The 18,447-nt window shown below is 40.3% G+C and overlaps 1 protein-coding gene across 1 annotated transcript in view; it reads left to right on the top strand.

Annotated features, from left to right (window-relative positions):
- The window catches only part of HRAS (HRas proto-oncogene, GTPase), a 48,885-nt gene extending 31,070 nt beyond the window's left edge, over window positions 1-17,815 (top strand). The window contains exons 2-6 of the mRNA XM_063438792.1: window positions 5,278-5,401; window positions 12,825-13,003; window positions 14,210-14,369; window positions 15,367-15,491; window positions 16,797-17,815. Of these exons, the coding sequence (XP_063294862.1) occupies window positions 5,291-5,401; window positions 12,825-13,003; window positions 14,210-14,369; window positions 15,367-15,486 (570 nt within the window). The 5' untranslated portion in view covers window positions 5,278-5,290 and the 3' untranslated portion in view covers window positions 15,487-15,491; window positions 16,797-17,815. The remainder of the gene's footprint in view (window positions 1-5,277; window positions 5,402-12,824; window positions 13,004-14,209; window positions 14,370-15,366; window positions 15,492-16,796) is intronic.
- The last annotated feature ends 632 nt before the right edge of the window (window positions 17,816-18,447 follow it).

Below are 18,447 nucleotides of genomic sequence, written 5' to 3'. Positions count from 1 at the left end.
GTTTGTCCCCTGGACTTTTCTGTCTACCAGACAGAGTGCTGGCTGCCGGGATATGACCTCATTCTGTTGCTGTGCCTGACAGTCTACCGCAGCCCCTAGCCAGACAGTCCAAAGCACCAAATTACCTCCCACCCCTGTTTTGGCTTCAAATTATAGGGTATTTCCAATCTCTCAATAAAGCTGGCACATTGCTCCAAATTGTGTACAGCCATGTTGAATGGTAGTATTTCTTTCCAACAGAGACTTTTGCTGGTTCTGCTTTAAGTTGGGGAAAGTGAATGCCTTGTCTTTGGATAATTTCCTTTTGAAAAGTACCTTAAAGGGTTACTCCAACCCTTGTTATCCTTTTTCTTTTTCTTTTTCTTCTTAAATGAGTTATGTCCGATTGGGCATTCTTCTTTAGGTCTTCCCTCCCTCAAAGGTAGAACACTCATCCAAAACTCCCTACTCTGCTCAGCACGCCCCGTCTGATGTCATGGCAGCTGTTGTGAGGTCCAATCAAAGGGCGCTTTTAATTTAATCAGCTCAGTGCGCATGCACATGCTCTGAGCAGGCGAGGGCAGGGGGAAACGAGAGGGGAATTTTAAAATAAATAATAGAGGGTGTAGGGAGGCAGAAGGTCTGCTGTGAAGGAGGAAGGGAAGACACAAGCATCAGAGATGTGTGCAGTGCTTGCTGATGACTGCTCCAATACTGCAGATATCTCAATATGTACAATGTTTCAAGCAAAAACATTGCAAATAGAGATTCCTTCCATCATGAACACTTCAAAAAGCAGGTGTGGACATGGACGTTGGAGTAACCCTTTAACTTTATGAGGAAACATTATTTTCATTCTGTCTGATTTTTCTGGTTTTGCTTTAACCTTCTAAAACTAATATAACAAATATGATTGCCACTGTGATAGTAAAAGACATATTATTATTATTATTATTATTATTATTATTATTATATATTTTTTTGGAAGTGGGGGATAGATGGGAGTTTTGTAAGGAATGAAGTGAAGACTCAAAGATGAGTGTTGGGGGGAAACATTCTGAATCTGACTCTTTTTTTTTTTTTTTTTTACCATTATTTTACTTTAGGCCAGCCAGTCTGTCTGTGTTCTAGGGTGGTGGCGGACTTAATACACTGAAGACATGGGAATGTCACTCTTTTTTTCTCTGACAATACTAATGGAAGCATCTCTCTCTGAATCAATAAGCTCTCTCCACAGGCCTAGCTATTTAATAGCTACACGCCTGTTATTTTTAGCCTAAGTGGCCCTGTTTTCCCTTTCTCTTTTAATTGAAAATGCTTTGATCGGTTTGACTGAAATGAAAGCACAGAGAAGGCCTGAAAGAGCCTACAGCAGTGATGCATAACCTTGACAAATCTCAAAATCCCCAGCCAACCCCTAGGCACCATGGGAAATGTGGTAGATGAAGATTTGCAGTGCTGGCTTTCAGCTAGAGAAATGATAAATAAGCTTTTGGCGTCAAATCTTTATGACCTTGGGTGGCTTTGTGAGTCAATATTTATTCCCTGTGCTGGTAAATAGAACAGTGTAAAGCTTATTCACATGACCAAGAATTGGGGGACATTGATAAGGGAATTCCAAGTTCCAAGTCAAAAGAATTGGTGTACAATTTCTCTTCCTATTTAGATTCCTGCTGGATTCTGATGTAATTTGCTAAATCATTAACATAAATAGTATGTTAAATAAAAAAAGTTAAAAGGACACTACAGTCACCCAGACCACTTCAGGTCAATGAAGTGGTCTGGGTGCCAGGTCCCTCAGGTTTTAACCCTTCACATGTAAACATAGCAGTTTCAGAGGAACTGCTATGTTTACATAGAAGGGTTAATCCAACCTCTAGTGGCTGTCTTCCTGACAGCCGCTAAAGGCGCATCTGCTTTCCTATGGACTGTTAGAATGGCGCGTGGCTCTGGCCGCGCATGCGCATTCCGCTCCACTCGGGAGCTGACGACGACGTCGGCGGGGGAGGAGAGGTCACCAACGCCGAGGGAGCCCGGCGCTGGATTAAGGAAAGCTACTGAAGGGTATTTAACCCCTTCAGCGCCACGGGAGGGGGGACCTGAGAGTGAGGGTCCCCCAAGGATGACATAGTGTCAGGAAAACGGGTTTGTTTTCCTGGCACTATAGATATGCTTTAATGTAAGTTTTATAGATGTTTTTTCAATGTTTATCCAACGGTGTAAATTCCGCAGAATTGACAGTTCCTCTAAAAGGGTTGCTCCAACTACCATGACCACTTCAGTGATTTAAAACGGTTTTGGTGATGGGAGCATGTATGTGGAGTGCTTCAGCTTAAAGCCTTGCACATTCTGAATAATCTGCACTTTTGTTCTGATGGCTTCTTGCATCCCCACTTAGGGAGCCCAGACTTCTATTTCAGGCTGCCTTATGTCAATTCTGTACATATTTTCCATCTGTTGTCAGCGCACACCGCACCCTTCCATCTCTCCAAAACCGTGCTTAGTCCCACCTCCTGCACATGTCAAAATTGGGATTTAAATTGGGATTTAAAGCCTCCCTTGCTGGCTCAAATTGCTCCCATATGATATGAGCTGAAAAAAGCTGTCCAATCACAAGCTTCTCTATGAGAAGCCTCTGATAGGACCTTGTGTGGCTACCCTGATGTCACAAAGAAGCATGGAAAGCAGTGTGGGGATTTTTGCATGTCAGGTAAGTTATAACGTGTGTGTGTGTGTGTGTGTGTGTGTATATATATAATTTTTTTTTTTTTTTAAATTGCGATGAGGTGGACCTAAAGTATAATGCCAAATTGATAATTATCGGTTGGCGTAACCCTTTAAAGCTATTTAACCGAAAATTTGTGAATATATCTGCAACATTTAAGAATCTGTTTTGTAGTAATGAAATTGTCTTGCGTTTAAAATGAGTGAGTAACTCTAAGACGTTACTGAATTTCATTGTATGCCAGTGGTGAGATGATAATTCTTACCCAATTTACTTTTCAAAATCGACCACTGTTGCAACATTTCGTTTATTCTGCATCCACAAGACAGTCTGAACAAAGGAAGGTTGTGTTTTCTTTCCTATACAAAACACCAGGAATGTTAAACTTGTAAGAGCAGAATGGGATAGCCACTGGGAATTTGGGATATGTTTCTACAAAGGGAGCACTCCTTAATCCAATAAAATTGGGCTTCTGTAGCTGAAATCACGTCATGGCTAAGGACAGGACCTGCTTAGTTGCTGATGGATTTAACCCTTTCTCACACTAGACAAAGATACATGTTGTGAACATTGATCGTATAAATAAAAGAGAGGGATTTTTTTTCTAACTGAAAGGGATAGGCCTTTCAAGAATGCTTAGTTTTATGTGGAGCAATATGAGGTTTTAGATGACTAACTTATATTGTACCTTCCAAAATTGTGAGGCATGGGATAGAGTGGTAAGGGCCTGCAGGAGTGTCCCAGTAATGCAACTTGCGTCACTGATGTTGGCATGGGGTCCTTGCAGGCCAGGCTGACTGACAGCCTCCATAGTGGGCCAGCTCAAAAGACAATGCGGAGAGTCCTAATGAAGTGCTCTCTGTATGATCTCAGTGCTTGCCTCCCAGCTCATTTGTGGACACTTCCCTGGTGTCCCAAGATGTGGGACACAAGGGTACAAAATCAGGGCATGTTAGTAAGCAGGATGAGGAGAAACTGGTTCAGCATGTGTGTGTAAATTACGTTCATCGGATTACTGATAATGAACAGGTCTTCTCAAGTTGGTTTGCCAGTCTGATGCATAAATGCATGCTGGGCTGACTTGACGCTCTTCCAGTCCGTTTCCCCCAGAGCTGGCCATATGCTGAGTTTTGTTGAAGCAGTTTCATGTAGGGAAAAATATCACCATGTCACAGTGATAGGCAATAGCCTAGACACTCCAGATGTTTTGGACTTCTTCATCTCCAATGTTTGCATTATGGCTGTAAGAGCATTTTGGGAGATGTAGTCCACATCATCTGGAGTGCCGAAGGTTGCCTACTATTTATTACTGCCATTTATTTTATATAGCGCAACACTCATGTCATTAAATGTGCATGCATTTCACTTGTGGGTACTTGGTTTCAGGTGTCCCAGAGATTGAACACTGTAGAATCAACGTGAGACAGAACCTCACAATCTAGCTTACTTTATGTCGGACAAAATTCAGGGATCTATGTAGGACCAAAATGTTAATCCTCATTTGTTGGAAAACCACAACTCACTAGATGCTTTGCCAGCTTTATGATCTCCTTTTAAAGCATGTTTTTTTTGTTTTGTTTTTTGTATTCTTGAAAATCTGTGCAGAAAAAAAATTATGCATTCCTGAAATGTTGCAATCTCAGTAAGTGTAATATATGCAGTTCTGCGGGAGAGGAAACTTCTGGACCTGCTTCCTCCTCAGAGAATGTTTATAAGGAAATGACCTTTTGTAGGGGTCAGACTCAGGTCTGCTGAGACTGTTACTGAGGCACAGGAATGGGGATACAGCTCAAACCGTTTAATAATTACAAATGTACATTGCACTGACGTTCCCAGGGATTACCAGTTTCTATGGCGATTTACATGAGGCTCTATGTGGGATTGTATGCATTATTGCAAAGCTTTATAAGCAATTATGGAAAAATGTTAGAAAATCGTTTTGCATCTTTTAAAAATAAATATAAGTTCTGCAGACTACCCATATTTAATAAAGTATCTTCCCCACCTGCAATACAGTCTATCCACCAGTTTTAATATGAGTCTTTTTTTTTTCTTTTTTTTTTTTTTTTAAATGGCATTTAATATTTTTCATCTGCCACTTCTTCTCACTGTGCTATAGATCATATATGTCCCTTTTTTTCCAGCTTGCAGTTTTGTCTCCTTTCCTCTTGCTTATTTGTCCCATATTTTCTTCTGTATCTCTCTCTTAACCCTTCCTCTAACCTCTTTCTATTTCCATTCCATTCCATTCCTCCCGTTCCACTCATTCTCTTTAATCCCCTCTCTGCCCTTCCCCAATCTCTTCAATCTCTAGTCCCTCACCTTTCCTTGCTCTCTAATCTCTTCCTTCCCCTTCCACCCATTCTCTCTCTTCCCCTTTCCCGAGTTCTTTTAAGAACCACTTTTTGCACATAATTTTTTTTTTTTGGTCTCCAATTCAGTCATTAATGAATAAGCTAACACACAATCCCCTTCTTGAATACAACTCCCTAATGAAACCCTTTGACAAAACAGGTGTTAGATTGACTTATTGATAGACTAATGTGATTGACTTTTTTGTGTGTCTCCTGTAGGGGACTTCATACAATGACAGAGTACAAGCTGGTGGTGGTGGGCGCTGGAGGCGTTGGCAAGAGCGCGTTGACTATCCAGCTCATACAGAACCACTTTGTGGATGAATATGACCCTACCATAGAGGTGAGAACATTGTATATGAATGCAAATTGGAATTGTATGTATTTTTATTATTAGTACACTATGAAACATCATAAACCTTTAACTTTAAGTTGATGTCATTCCACTGGGTTTTTTTTTTTTTTTTCATATATACCATCTTTTCTACAACATTTGTTTATGTCAATGTGCTTAAAGTATTTTTTTTTTTTAAATGTTTTTAAACAGGAAGCCCATATTATGTACTTCGAAAATCAGCTTACCTACCCATTAATAAATGTTAACTCAAAATTATACTGAAATAATTTAAAAACAAATTAAAAAGAAGTTCATTAGACTTGTCACTGTTTTAGAGGAGACACCATTACAACTGGCAAAAGCAGCAATTCTACAGTCAACAACTATTTGCTATTTGTGAGCAGTTGCCTGTAGCCTAGATACATGTGATGTATCTAATCTATATACTGGGCACCCAGTTTTTGAGGGGATAAGAACCACTAGCCTATATAAACATGTATTCCTGACCCTATAGTGTTAAAAACACCATCTGGCCCCCATTTTCCCCCTTACCTAGGGGGTCAGTCATGGAGGTCAATTGACCCCACCTGATGGTTCTGCAGTACTGTATGCCAGGACTAGGTATTCCCACACTGATTGTAGTATTCATTGTGCAAGGATTCCCTTCTTGTGTTTTTTAAACGTTTGGCAAACCATTTCTGTCTCCCAAAGTTACTTCCTTCACCTGTATAAAATGACACCGAGCACTCTGAATTCCAAGCACAGAGTCCTCTGTGTCATTTTACACAGCGTGGGAAGATTCCAAAGAACTTTCCCACCCTGTGTAAAATGACTAGCACTTTGCTTGGTTGAATTCCAAGTCAACCAATCAGAGTGTCCGTAATCAAATTGCAGGGTGGGACAAGGCTTTATAAGGTCCCCCCTTCAGTTTAAAAGCCCCCACTCGCGCGGCTCGGGAGGGGGACGTTGGGGAAAAGTTATTATATTCATCAAGGGTCACTGCCAAAGAACACCCCAATATGTGTTCAGCAACATTTCCTGTACAGTGATTCCACCTATACATAGGTTTGTTGGGTTGTTTGGGGGGCGCAATGCCAAACTCTTGACGTGTTTTTCAAACTTGACATATCTTCTTTTCCTATCTTCTTTTTGGAGGCTTTTTTAGATATACCAATTTATTTTCTTGACATCAGCGTGCATATATTTGAAAAGTTGACACATCACGGTATTGTATATGGAGTGTTTTGATGCAATCGTTTTAGTCAAAAAAGTGGAGATAATGTGTGGTGGTAATTTTAATTTTTACACACACATTTGTGTGTGATTTAGGAGAGCCTGTTGTTGGTTATTGCAAGAAAACACTCCAGGTTGTTTTCTGCAAGGCCTGCTGAGTACACCCATGCCCCCCATGCATAGGTTTGCCAGGATTTTGGGAAGGCTCAGTTACAATTGTATGACATGTAATTTGAGTTGAAATTGAGAGAGTTTCTTCTGATAGGCCTATCTTTAGCTTGTGACTTATCACGCACCCCAGTTTTATTTATTGCAATGAAAGTGTATATATTTGACACTTAGACAACCGAGGTACTGTTTATGGAGTGCTTTGATGCAACCGTTTTAGCCCAAACAATTGGAGAAAATGTGTGGTGGTAATTTTTCAATTAAAATTTTTACACACACATTGTTTGTTGACTGTGATTTAGGAGAGCCTGTTGTTGGTTATTGCAAGAAAGCACTCCAGGTTGTTTTCTGCAAGATCTCCTGAATACACCATACCCCCCATACATAGGGTAAACGTAACAAAAAAAACTGAATTGCAACTGTTACATTTATTTTCTTTTTTAAATGGACCAGTGTGTGGTATCTTTTGTAGCAGTCCCCAATGCAGAGTCCAGGCTGTCCAGGGCAATCTTTCCTCTGCCCCCTCTTGAAAACAGACTCTGCATCTTTTTGGGGGTTTCTGCTTTGCCGCAGTAGGGGGGATTTTAAAAATAAAATGTGTGGCCCCAACTCTGCTCTCTCCCATCACGGTCCAAAATCCCCAAAATGATCTGTAGCTGAAACTGTAAAAAAAAAAGTCAGTTGCATTCTGGGGTTTGCTTTTTTGCACAACAAAAAAGCGTTGTGGGTTGCAATCTCCATTTAGTAAGTTGCAACCTTTTTCTACCAGGCCCTTGTCTTTGTATAATTAGGTAGGGCTGCAGCAGCTGATCTGCCAGATCAACCCCACCCTTATGCCGGTTATAGCATAGACATAGAATACGTAGACGCCGCATTGCGTGCTGAGCGGCTAGAAATGTGGGCGCCATCTTGGACCGGGCGCCGCTCTACTCAAGCTATTGAAGAACACTTGGAAAGTCCATCTCACAAAAGGTAAGTGAAGGGCTTGGGACACTTATAGTCCTTAATACCCCTACCCCAGCACATAGTGTTAATACCCCAGCATATAGTGTTAACACTGTGTGTGCTGGGATAGGGGTATTAACACTATATTCTGGGGTATTAACACTATGTGCTGGGGTAGGGGTATTAACAATGTGTGTGCTTGGATAGGGGTATTAACACTGTGTGTGCTGGGATAGGGGTATTATGGACTATAAGTGCCCCAAGTCCTTCACTTACCTTTTGTGAAATGGACTTTCCAAGTGTTCTTCAATAGCTTGAGTATAGCGGTGCCCGGTCCAAGATGGCACCCGCATTTCTCGCCGCTCAGCACGCAATGCCATAGACGTGCGGCGTCTATGTATTCTATGTCTATGGGTTATAGGCATTGATGCACACTGGCTTCCTTGTGCTCTCAGCTCTGCCCATCATCTTCAATCCACGGATGAGACTTGTTGCTTCACATCATTATCTGAACCGTTGATAGAAAAACTAGTAGCAAGGGAGGTGAGAACGGACAACGGCTCAATTAGCCTGCCCTTCGGTGGGTCCCCGCTCAGATCTTAAACTGGTTTTAGCTTATCTAGTGCCCTTACAGAGAGAACATATCTGAAGCATATCAGACTGGTCCCACCCGTATGGGCAGTCCAGATCCGAAATGTCAGCAAGTTCCTTCTGCACGAGAGATACAGCAACCCCAGACGATCGTTTCAACCTTGTAAGGTATCATCAGTGAGGTCTATGTCTGGATTGCCCTTTAAACTTAAGGAGAGAAAAACCAGTAACAAGAGACAACAGCTCAATTAGCCTGCCCTTCGGTGGTGTGTGTGTGTGTTGGTTTCTATGGTGTCTGCATTTAGTGAATGTTTTCATTGTGTTTGCAGTTACTAGACATCTTAAGTTCACATGGTGCTTACTGTTTACTGGAAGTCCAGGGTTCATGTGACGTTTGCTGTTTACTTAATGATGGGAGATCACATGGTGCTTGCCACTACTGCATGTTTAGGAGTTACATGGTGCTTGCTTTTTCCTGGATGCTGGAAGTTAACATTGTGTTTGCTATTACTGAATGTTGAGGGGTCACACAATGCTTGCCATTACTGGATGTTTAGGGGGTCACATGGTGCTTACCTTATCCTGGATGCTAGAAGTTCACATGGTGCTTGCCATTACTGAATGTTGGGAGATCACATGGTGCTTGCCATTACTGAATGTTGGGAGATCACATGGTGCTTGCCATTACTGAATGTTGGGAGATCACATGGTGCTTGCCATTACTGAATGTTGGGAGATCACATGGTGCTTGCCATTACTGAATGTTAAGAGATCACATGGTGCTTGCCATTACTGAATGTTGGGAGATCACATGGTGCTTGCCATTACTGAATGTTGGGAGATCGCATGGTGCTTGCCATTACTGAATGTTGAGAGATCACATGGTGCTTGCCATTACAGGAAGTTGGGGAATCACATGGTGCTTGCCATTACTGAATGTTGAGAGATCACATGGTGCTTGCCATTACTGAATGTTGAGGGATCACATGGTGCTTGCCATTTCCTGAGTGTTGAAGGATCTCAAGGTGTTTGCCATTACTGGATGTTGAGTGATCACATAGTGCTTGCCAGGACTGGACGTCAAGGTGTCACATGGTTCTTGCTGTTTAGTGGATATTGGTGGACGTAGTGTTTGCCATTACTGGATGTTGATTGATCATAAAGTGCTTGCTGGATAAATACTGTGAGGATCAAATGATGCTTTATGTTACCATAGGGATGTTGAGGTCTGCATGTTCAGGTGGTACTGACTTTTACAAGTGACACAAATTACAGTTTAGCACTTTAACTTAAAAGGCCATCTTTAAGCAGGCTGTGGTTGCTATGATGCTTGGACTAATCATTTAAATGCTTTATAAGCCAAATATACACATTTGTTACATAAACTACTGAAATCTGATTGCATCAGTTTCACTAGTATGAAAACATCTCCTTCACCCCAATAAAAAAATTGCAATCTGTGACTGATGTTGCAAATCATTAAAGGTTACACCAGTTAACGTTTGTAACGGATCGCCTGGCACCCCGACCGGGTACCTCCGTTAATGGATGCTCCTAGCGCTTCCTGAGGACTCCAAGCACTCTGGCAGACACCACAATCACCGAATCCGAGAAACCTTTAAATTCTCCCAAGCATATGAATGCTGTAGACCATTGAATAGGAACCATACGAATAGGCTTGTACTCCTAGCAGTCAACTGGAACAGCATGCAATAAATCCTTCCCCCAATAATGAGACGACACATCACTTTGAGGGTAAAACAGGAACTCTCGACTGGCTCATCCAGCCTGGCTTTTATTACAATAATACACATACAGGCCACACCCAGGGGGAGGCATAAAATAACCAATCACATACATGGTTCAGCCCACACATCCCCTCCCCTCAGATAACATTAAACCCAATTATCCGGTACACTTTTCCAGCCAAGTTCTGGATGTACCCCAAAAACAGGGGGTACACCTTTAAATCCAGCATCGCTGGATAGCCCTTATTCAGGGGGACAACATATTCAAAATTCAAGTCATTCGGAAGATATGGGAGATATGGGGTTCCAAAGATTTGACCGAACGCATGGGTAAAGTATCCGAAAACAGTTCCATGCATTTTGGCCCTGCGGTCGGTCACAGAAAAGGGAATGAAACAGACGAATTGCCTGGGTTGTAGAGACTAAGGGGAATTCGCATGAATCCCCTAGTCCGTGAGTTTCTTTCTACCGAACGGTGGGCCGTTCGGTAGTTTCCCCACGAAATCCTGGAAGTCTGGAGGTCTCAGCGGTGCTTGCCTAGTCGAGTGTCCGTTTTCAGTTCCAGACACTCGACGGCAAAACACCGCTGTTCGGTAGTTTAAGATGGCCGCCGCCACGTGTTCGGCTCCCGAATGGCGGCCACCCAGAGGACAAAGACCACACTGCACGGACTGCCAATTACCCGTTTGCAACATTGTTGCAAACGGTAATTGGAGGCACACTTAGTCCTGGGTGGTCTGGTTGTTCGGTAGTTTCCCTCAATATAATGAATGGAAGGATTCTACCGAACAATCAGATGAATGCTGCATCCAGATCCCAGGGTAAACTTAACACATAAATACATATGTAATATTACAGGCAGTACACTAGAATATGCTTCACAGTCTTAAAGGGACAGTAGTCCCAAAAGTCCCAATGTGTCCATAGATGCTGTTAAAAGGGCCAGTAGCAGCAATATACAGTACAATATGCCCCAAATAACCCATGGGCCATAGTCAGCAGGTAGGAGGCTAGCAAACAGGCTTCTCCAGGGCCCAGTGGCGAGGTTGGTTCCGCCACAACGTTTACATGTGATACATAAAACACAATACAATTAATGTAAAGATTGGCTTTGTTAGGTACATGTGATACATAAAACACAATACAATTAATGTAAAGATTGGCTTTGTCAGGCAACATGATTTTTAAAAGAAAAGAGATCTAGAGAAGAGATCTAACTGCTTTGTAGGTCCTGTTAAAGCGGCACTGTCATGCTGAACTTACCTTTCCCCAATCGCTTTCACTTCTCTCCCTCTCTCAGGATCTGTTTTTCTTTTCTTCCTCTCTGCTCTAGTTTTCTTTAAGACATAAGACAAAGTAGGAACTACTTTCTTATGGAGGTTTCCTACCCTTGACCAGTTTTGACCCACTTCTCGCGGTCAAAAGAATTTTCCCATAATTCTCACCTGATCTCGCGATGCCTCCTTTCGTTATTCCCCAGCGTCTTGTCATATAAATATGACGCCGCCGAAACTATCGAATTCTGTCCTAACAGAATGAACAGTTTGTAGGGAACACTATGCACTTTCATTTGTTATGCAGGTGGTTTTTGGGTTAAAGTCTCTGGGCACCATAACAATTTAATCGGCATGAAGTTGTTATAATGGGAGGATGTGTCTGGTGCTGGCTTATTTGAAGGGCTTAAACCCTTAAAGGACCACTCTAGTGCCAGGAAAACATACTCGTTTTCCTGGCACTAGAGTGCCCTGAGGGTGCCCCCACCCTCAGGGACCCCCTCCCGCCCGGCTCTGGAAAGAGGAAAGTGTTTAAAACTTACCTTTTTCCAGCGGTGGGCGGAGAGCTCTCCTCCTCCGATCCTCCTCTTCTCCTCCCGGTTGGCTGAATGCGCACGCGCGGCAAGAGCTGCGCGCGCATTCAGCCGGTCACATAGGAAAGCATTCATAATGCTTTCCTATGGACGCTTGCGTGCTCTCACTGTGATTTTCACAGTGAGAATCACGCAAGCGCCTCTAGCGGCTGTCAGTGAGACAGCCACTAGAGGAAATAGGGGAAGGCTTAACCCATTCACAAACATAGCAGTTTTTCTGAAACTGCTATGTTTATGAAAAAATGGGTTAACCCTAGAAGGACCTGGCACCCAGACCACTTCATTAAGCTGAAGTGGCCTGGGTGCCTAGAGTGGTCCTTTAATGAACAGTTGAACTCCTAAGTCTTAAACCTAGCTCCAATTTCTCTATCCATTCACTTCCGTCAAGTCTGAGACTTCCACCAGGGAATTACCAGACATGAAAAAGGTACATATATTTTACTTTGTTTTTTTATGGAGGGGGTGTTACGAACAGGCTGAGAGCTAAAGGCTGAGAACCTCTATCAGCAGTGCCTGGTCTAAGACTTCCTGATTGAAGCCTTGGACTGGAGTGGAAGTGAAATGGCTGAGTGATTGGGTGCCGTATTGTAGCTTTTGGAGCTAAAACCAGTCAACAACTTTTAACCCCTTTAGGTAACCGGCCCCCGGGACCTTTTGCATCACAACAACTTAATTCAAATTAATTTGTTTTGGTGTCTGGATGTATGTTTAATGTCTTTATGTTCTCTAAAGCTAAACTCACTTAGTCCTGTCCCTTTTCTGTTTTTATTTCTTCATAATTCATGTAAACATGTCACCAAATGAATATTATTATTAAAAAAAATTGTAACACAATATTGTTCTTACCGACTATTGCACTGCCATCTTTTTATTGCAGGATTCCTACAGGAAGCAGGTTGTTATCGATGGAGAAACATGTCTACTGGACATCTTGGACACTGCTGGTCAAGAAGAATACAGTGCAATGAGAGATCAATACATGAGGACTGGTGAAGGGTTTCTCTGTGTGTTTGCTATTAACAACACTAAATCCTTTGAAGATATTCACCAGTACAGGTGAGAATTTAATTTCATGCATAGTTGCGCACTCAAAATATCTCTTCCCTCGAAGATTCGGCACAAATCATCTGTGTAGTGCCTTTTTAAAAACTTGTATAGCAAGTAGATAAACCTGCAGAACACAGGGTGGTATCCCTGGACACTGAACCTTTTGGATTAATTCAATCTGGACTGGTAGTCTCAGAATAGATTTAAAAAAATGAACTGATCTTAATGTAGAGACTGCATTACGTGTTATATATTCTGTGGTATAGTAACCAGAATTCATATGGTTAAGTATGACATGTTCACTAAGTAGTAGGTGAGACTGGGGAAAAACATGGGCTGGTGTAAGTAGGACAATTCTTAACAGGGTTTCTTTGGCCTGGTTTGTTCCACCAGTACGATTCACATGGACAATGCCAAAAAAAAGTCTGTAAGCAGCCAGGATGAACCTCATTCTTATTTAGTCTAGTGCTCTGGTAGATATCCCACCAGATAATAGTTTCAGTGAGCATCTCTGGTCACAGTAGGTTGAACTGTTATGAATATAATGTTGTTTAACAGGTTACCTACTTGGTCGCTTCTGCTTTTAGAAGTGGTCTTGGAGGAAGGAATCTGTATGTGTAGCGTTTCTGCTTGAAACTCTGCACATACAGAAACGTGCACTTTTGTGCCAGTGGCTATATAGCTAATATTTATCCAATATAACAAACAAGTCTAATGTTCTGTTTAACATAAGTCAGTTAGAGGAGCTTGTGGTGGACAAAATGTTAATATCCCTTAAAAGCAAATGTGTTGTTTTGCCAATTTGATTTATAGATTGAGTTTGTAAGAGATACGAACGAGAGCGTGGGGTTGGGGAAGGATGTGAGGAAGAAGAAGAATGAAGGAGGGAAAACAAAAGTGGTGGGGGTTCCATGTTTTGGTCAGGGTGTTCCCCTCCTCTTGTGGAGGCCTGAACTATATATCAATTAGTGTTACTCCGGTATAACTGCCAATATCTCCAGACCCTTCAGCGCAGCAGCGTGCTCCTCCATCTCTAAGTTCTCCTGCCCAACCAACACTGAATTCAAAGTGAATGTTTGTATTTTCATTTGAGATAAGTTATTAGATTCTTGCATCACTACTTTTCCTCATTCTGGGTTATATTAGATTTATTGGCAGCCATTTCAAAAGCAGAATTAATGTTTTGTTGTTTTTTTTTTTTTTTTTTCTTCTCAGGGAACAGATTAAACGGGTGAAGGACTCCGATGATGTTCCTATGGTGTTGGTAGGAAATAAGTGTGACCTTCCTGCTCGGACAGTTGAGTCACGTCAAGCACAAGACTTGGCAAGGAGTTATGGGATCCCCTACGTTGAAACTTCTGCAAAAACTAGACAGGTACTTTAATTAAAGTTCTTCCCCAAAAAACAGAAATGCTTTATAAATAAGAGGTTGTACATCCAGGCTAAATTGAGCTGAAATCCAGTTTGACTACAATTACTCAGTTTATCCATTTTTATAGCACTTAGTGGACCACAAACATATCTGTTAAGGTTTGTCTGTTGTAACTTTCCCCATTTGTTAAGTTTTCATATTGTAACTTTCCCCATTCATATTGTAACTTTCCCCAACTTGTTGCTCAGAACAAGTTGATATCTTTCTGGTTGGTAGAATTAATAAGGCCTTAATGTTTGCTTTATGATTTAAAATAAACATTATTAATGATTCCTTCATTAATTGTACACTTTAACATCATCTAAAGAACTCTGTTGCCACTAAGCATTTTACAATGTAATTAAAGGGACATTCTAAGAACCATACATAGTATAGTACAGCAATATAGAGTTTGTAGGTGCTATCTTCACATTTTGGGAGATTTCACCCACCCTGTTCTAAGCCGTATTGATAATGAGGTATTTACACTTCTGTGTTGTCATTATCAAATCTGGCTAACATAGAAGGCAATGGTAAGCTGAGAGTGCTCTATGGAGGCTTAAGAGCAGACACTCTTAAAACTCATTGCTCCATAACCCCTGCACTGCTCCATTGCACCATTCAAATGCCTTGATTTATATATTGTTATGCCATGCATATATTTCTGCATTGGATTTGTAATTTCTATCTATCTAGATCTAGTGTTACTTTATCTTGCTGTAAATTAGTTGTCTAAATTTATTTACTAGATACTGATCCTGTTAAAAGCATTTGTGTATTTGTGCAGTTGTGTATTTTTCCTGCCGATGGATGGATGGATAGATAGATTTATATATATTTTTGGGATATTTTTTTACTTGAAAAATAACGCATATGGTGCTTGATGTATCATTTACCCAAAAATTTAACTTTATGTAACTGAAATGCAGTCACTAATATCTGTATTGTTTCTTTCTCTTAGGGCGTGGAAGATGCTTTTTATACACTGGTAAGAGAGATCCGGCAGCATAAGTTACGGAAACTGAACCCTCCAGATGAAAGTGAAAAGGGGTGTCTGAACTGCAAATGTGTTGTATCTTGACTAAGGTAACTATGTAACATTTCACTTTTGAATATTATCTCTGTAGTGATAGAAAATTGCCACATGGGGGAGCTATGTGCATGCTGGTACTTTCAGCATATGCTGACTAAAGCATACATGATACAAAACAAACATGTCAAAATTACATTTACTGTTGAGTTGGTGAACTAATCTTCATCTACAGAAAAAAAAAAGAACTGAAAACTGCTCCAGAGCAAACCATAAAACAGTGATGCCTTTATCCATTTTTTTTTATTTATTTTTTTTAAATTTCTATGTAGACTTGGCTTTTGGAATATTAAAAATCCACTTACATTGCAGAAATGTTATAGCTAATGACAGTAGGCATGTTTTTTTTTTATCAGCACTACCCCTACAGTCAGGTTATACCTGACTGAGCACTTGGGTAAAATTACAATTGCCCATGTCACCCCTTCTGACATTACATCTGTTCTTTTCCCTTCGGTTGAAACAGCAAAACATATGAAATACAATTATTAAAAGCCTGTTTTGTTTTTAAGACGCTATTGACATTTCATCTCTTTGTTAATAGTGCTTGGAGTCCCCTTGTGCATATCTACCATTCAGGGTTAAACAAATTTCAAGCAGGGGAATCCAGGTACTATAACTACTTCAATGAGAGGAAGCAGTTATAGTGCCTACAGTGTCCCCTTCAGTGTGAATGGCTGACTTTGTATGTAGGGAGAAGTAGTCCCCTGCCACATCCGAGCAAAACCTCTCAGAGCAAACTCAGAGCATCCATAACAACTATACTGAGATGTAGTGGTTATGGTAATTTGAGATTTTGTTTAAACCTAGGATGTGACAATCAAAGTAAACAATTTAGCCCAAAAATAGCACACCTGGAAGATAACTGCTGGCAATTTTTTCGGTGCATTTATTTTGTCCTCAAATTAGCAATTCTCTCATTCTTGGTTTTAGTGCATGTTCTCCTACGTGCTTTTGAATAATTTTTAATGTGCATTTGTTTTTTTCTTTTTCCTAGATGACATAAATTCCTCTTCCTAATATTATATATATATATATATATATATATATATATATATTTTTTTATTCTTTTTAAACACACTCAAACACAGTTCAAATCTTGGCAGAACCATATTTTTGTTTATTTATGGATTCAAATTGTATTATTAGTGATGTGTGCAACATCATACTGCAATTGCGGGGGTCTTTATTTATTTTTACAAAAATTTTAATGTTCTTACTTTCTAACATTTTGATTGCTTTCTTTTTTTGTTTGTTTTTTTAATCTGTCCTATATAATTTTTTACTTTCTCATTTTGCAGGGTCACAGGTCAAGCTTGACCATGACAGTATTTTTCTGCTGTCATCAACTCAATCTATGGCAGAAACCCAAGTGGATATGAAATAGAAGATACAACAAGACTGTGATCTGTGGGGAGTAGCTCCTCCCAAGCATCGCGCCAGAACAGCCTGGGACTTATGTGTCGATATCCAGTCATTTCAATAGTTCTCTGGGTATGTCATCTCTCCGCCAGGACTGATATTCTGCCAACAAACGGGTTAATGATTATACATTTGTTGAACACCTCTCCCTCTCGTAGAACGAAATAGCGTTGATAGCTGTTATATGTTAACATGGCCACACTGGTTGACTTGTATCCAAAATTGAACTTTGAAAAAATTACATCGACAAGAAACACCTTACATTTCTCACACAAAGTAAACATTTTCTGGAATCACATGGATCTTTTCAAAAGAACTATGGTCAATAATGTTCAGTACATTTGCTTTGTCACCGTGTGTGTTTTAGCTAACTAAAGATCTTCAAAAGCATAATGTAAACTTTGGTGAGCTATATTTAGCCAACATTTTACAATCTAAGGTACGTATTTCTTTGGAGTGAGACTCTTTTTTAGGTCAAGTTAAGCAACGTGGGCATGATCATGTACAAAAGTATTTATACATTTCAAGTTTCATTTGTAAAACCGTAAAGCTTAGTAGATCTCCTTTTCAAGGTCTCTTTAAGATAGTTATATTATGACAAGAAAAGAAAGACAAACGTTACCTCATGTCTCTGGATCTCTAAACTTTTCTGGACCAAAAAACCTCCTTTTGGATTTTGTTTTATTTTCCTAGAGTCCTTCCATAGAGATCTATTCACTTTTAATGAACCCCTAAAATTGTTACAGTAATAAAACATGAACAATTCACTTTTAGTCATTCTTTTGGGTTTTTCGAAAGAACAAATCTACAATCTATTGGCCAAAGCGAAGTCTGAAGAATTTGGATCTCCTATATTTATGTTGTTTACTATTGCAGCCCCTAAACAATGTACTATTTTTTTATATTTGTTTTATGCATTTTTAATCATCCCACATAACAAGAAGTGGATGTCACCTTGAAAATGAAAAAGGTTTGGTCCCAATTAGGGGAATAATGGCAGTGGATTTGTGTATAGAACAAAACTTTAACGGTTCCCTCAATCACCATGCCTAGAAAATAGTGTATTGCAAGCAGTTAGCAGTCGTGCCCAGAATTTGGTTAAACGTCTTAGTTCACACACAATTCTCTATAGAACAAAAAATATTTTTCAAAAATTAATAGTGCGAGAATATATAAATGATACACGGTTTAACAGATTATTCTATGCAACTGATTCTGTTTTCAGATTATTGTTGGACATAAAATGTTTTATAGTGTTTGGGATCTACAGCTGATAGGAACTTTAAAACAAGCTGCATAGCTTGGCAAGGCATTAAATGGTTTCCAAGCAAGCTACTTTGACTACTCTATTTTAGTGTAGACTGCATTTTTATATCTTATAATGTGCTTTTTGAACTTCTCGAGACGCTACTAAAGTAGTATGGATTCAGTGGACCTTTAGTTTTAATCCTGCAAACTAAAACATTGCCATGTAGTAGATATGTAAATGTTATGACTGCAGGGTTGATGCACCTTGAGTGGCTGTCTTCC

Source organism: Pelobates fuscus, chromosome 12 (genome assembly GCF_036172605.1).
Source record: "Pelobates fuscus isolate aPelFus1 chromosome 12, aPelFus1.pri, whole genome shotgun sequence".
Lineage (NCBI taxonomy): Eukaryota > Metazoa > Chordata > Amphibia > Anura > Pelobatidae > Pelobates > Pelobates fuscus.
The sequence above is the reverse complement of the archived record's forward strand: the minus strand, read 5'-3'. Positions and strand labels throughout refer to the sequence as shown.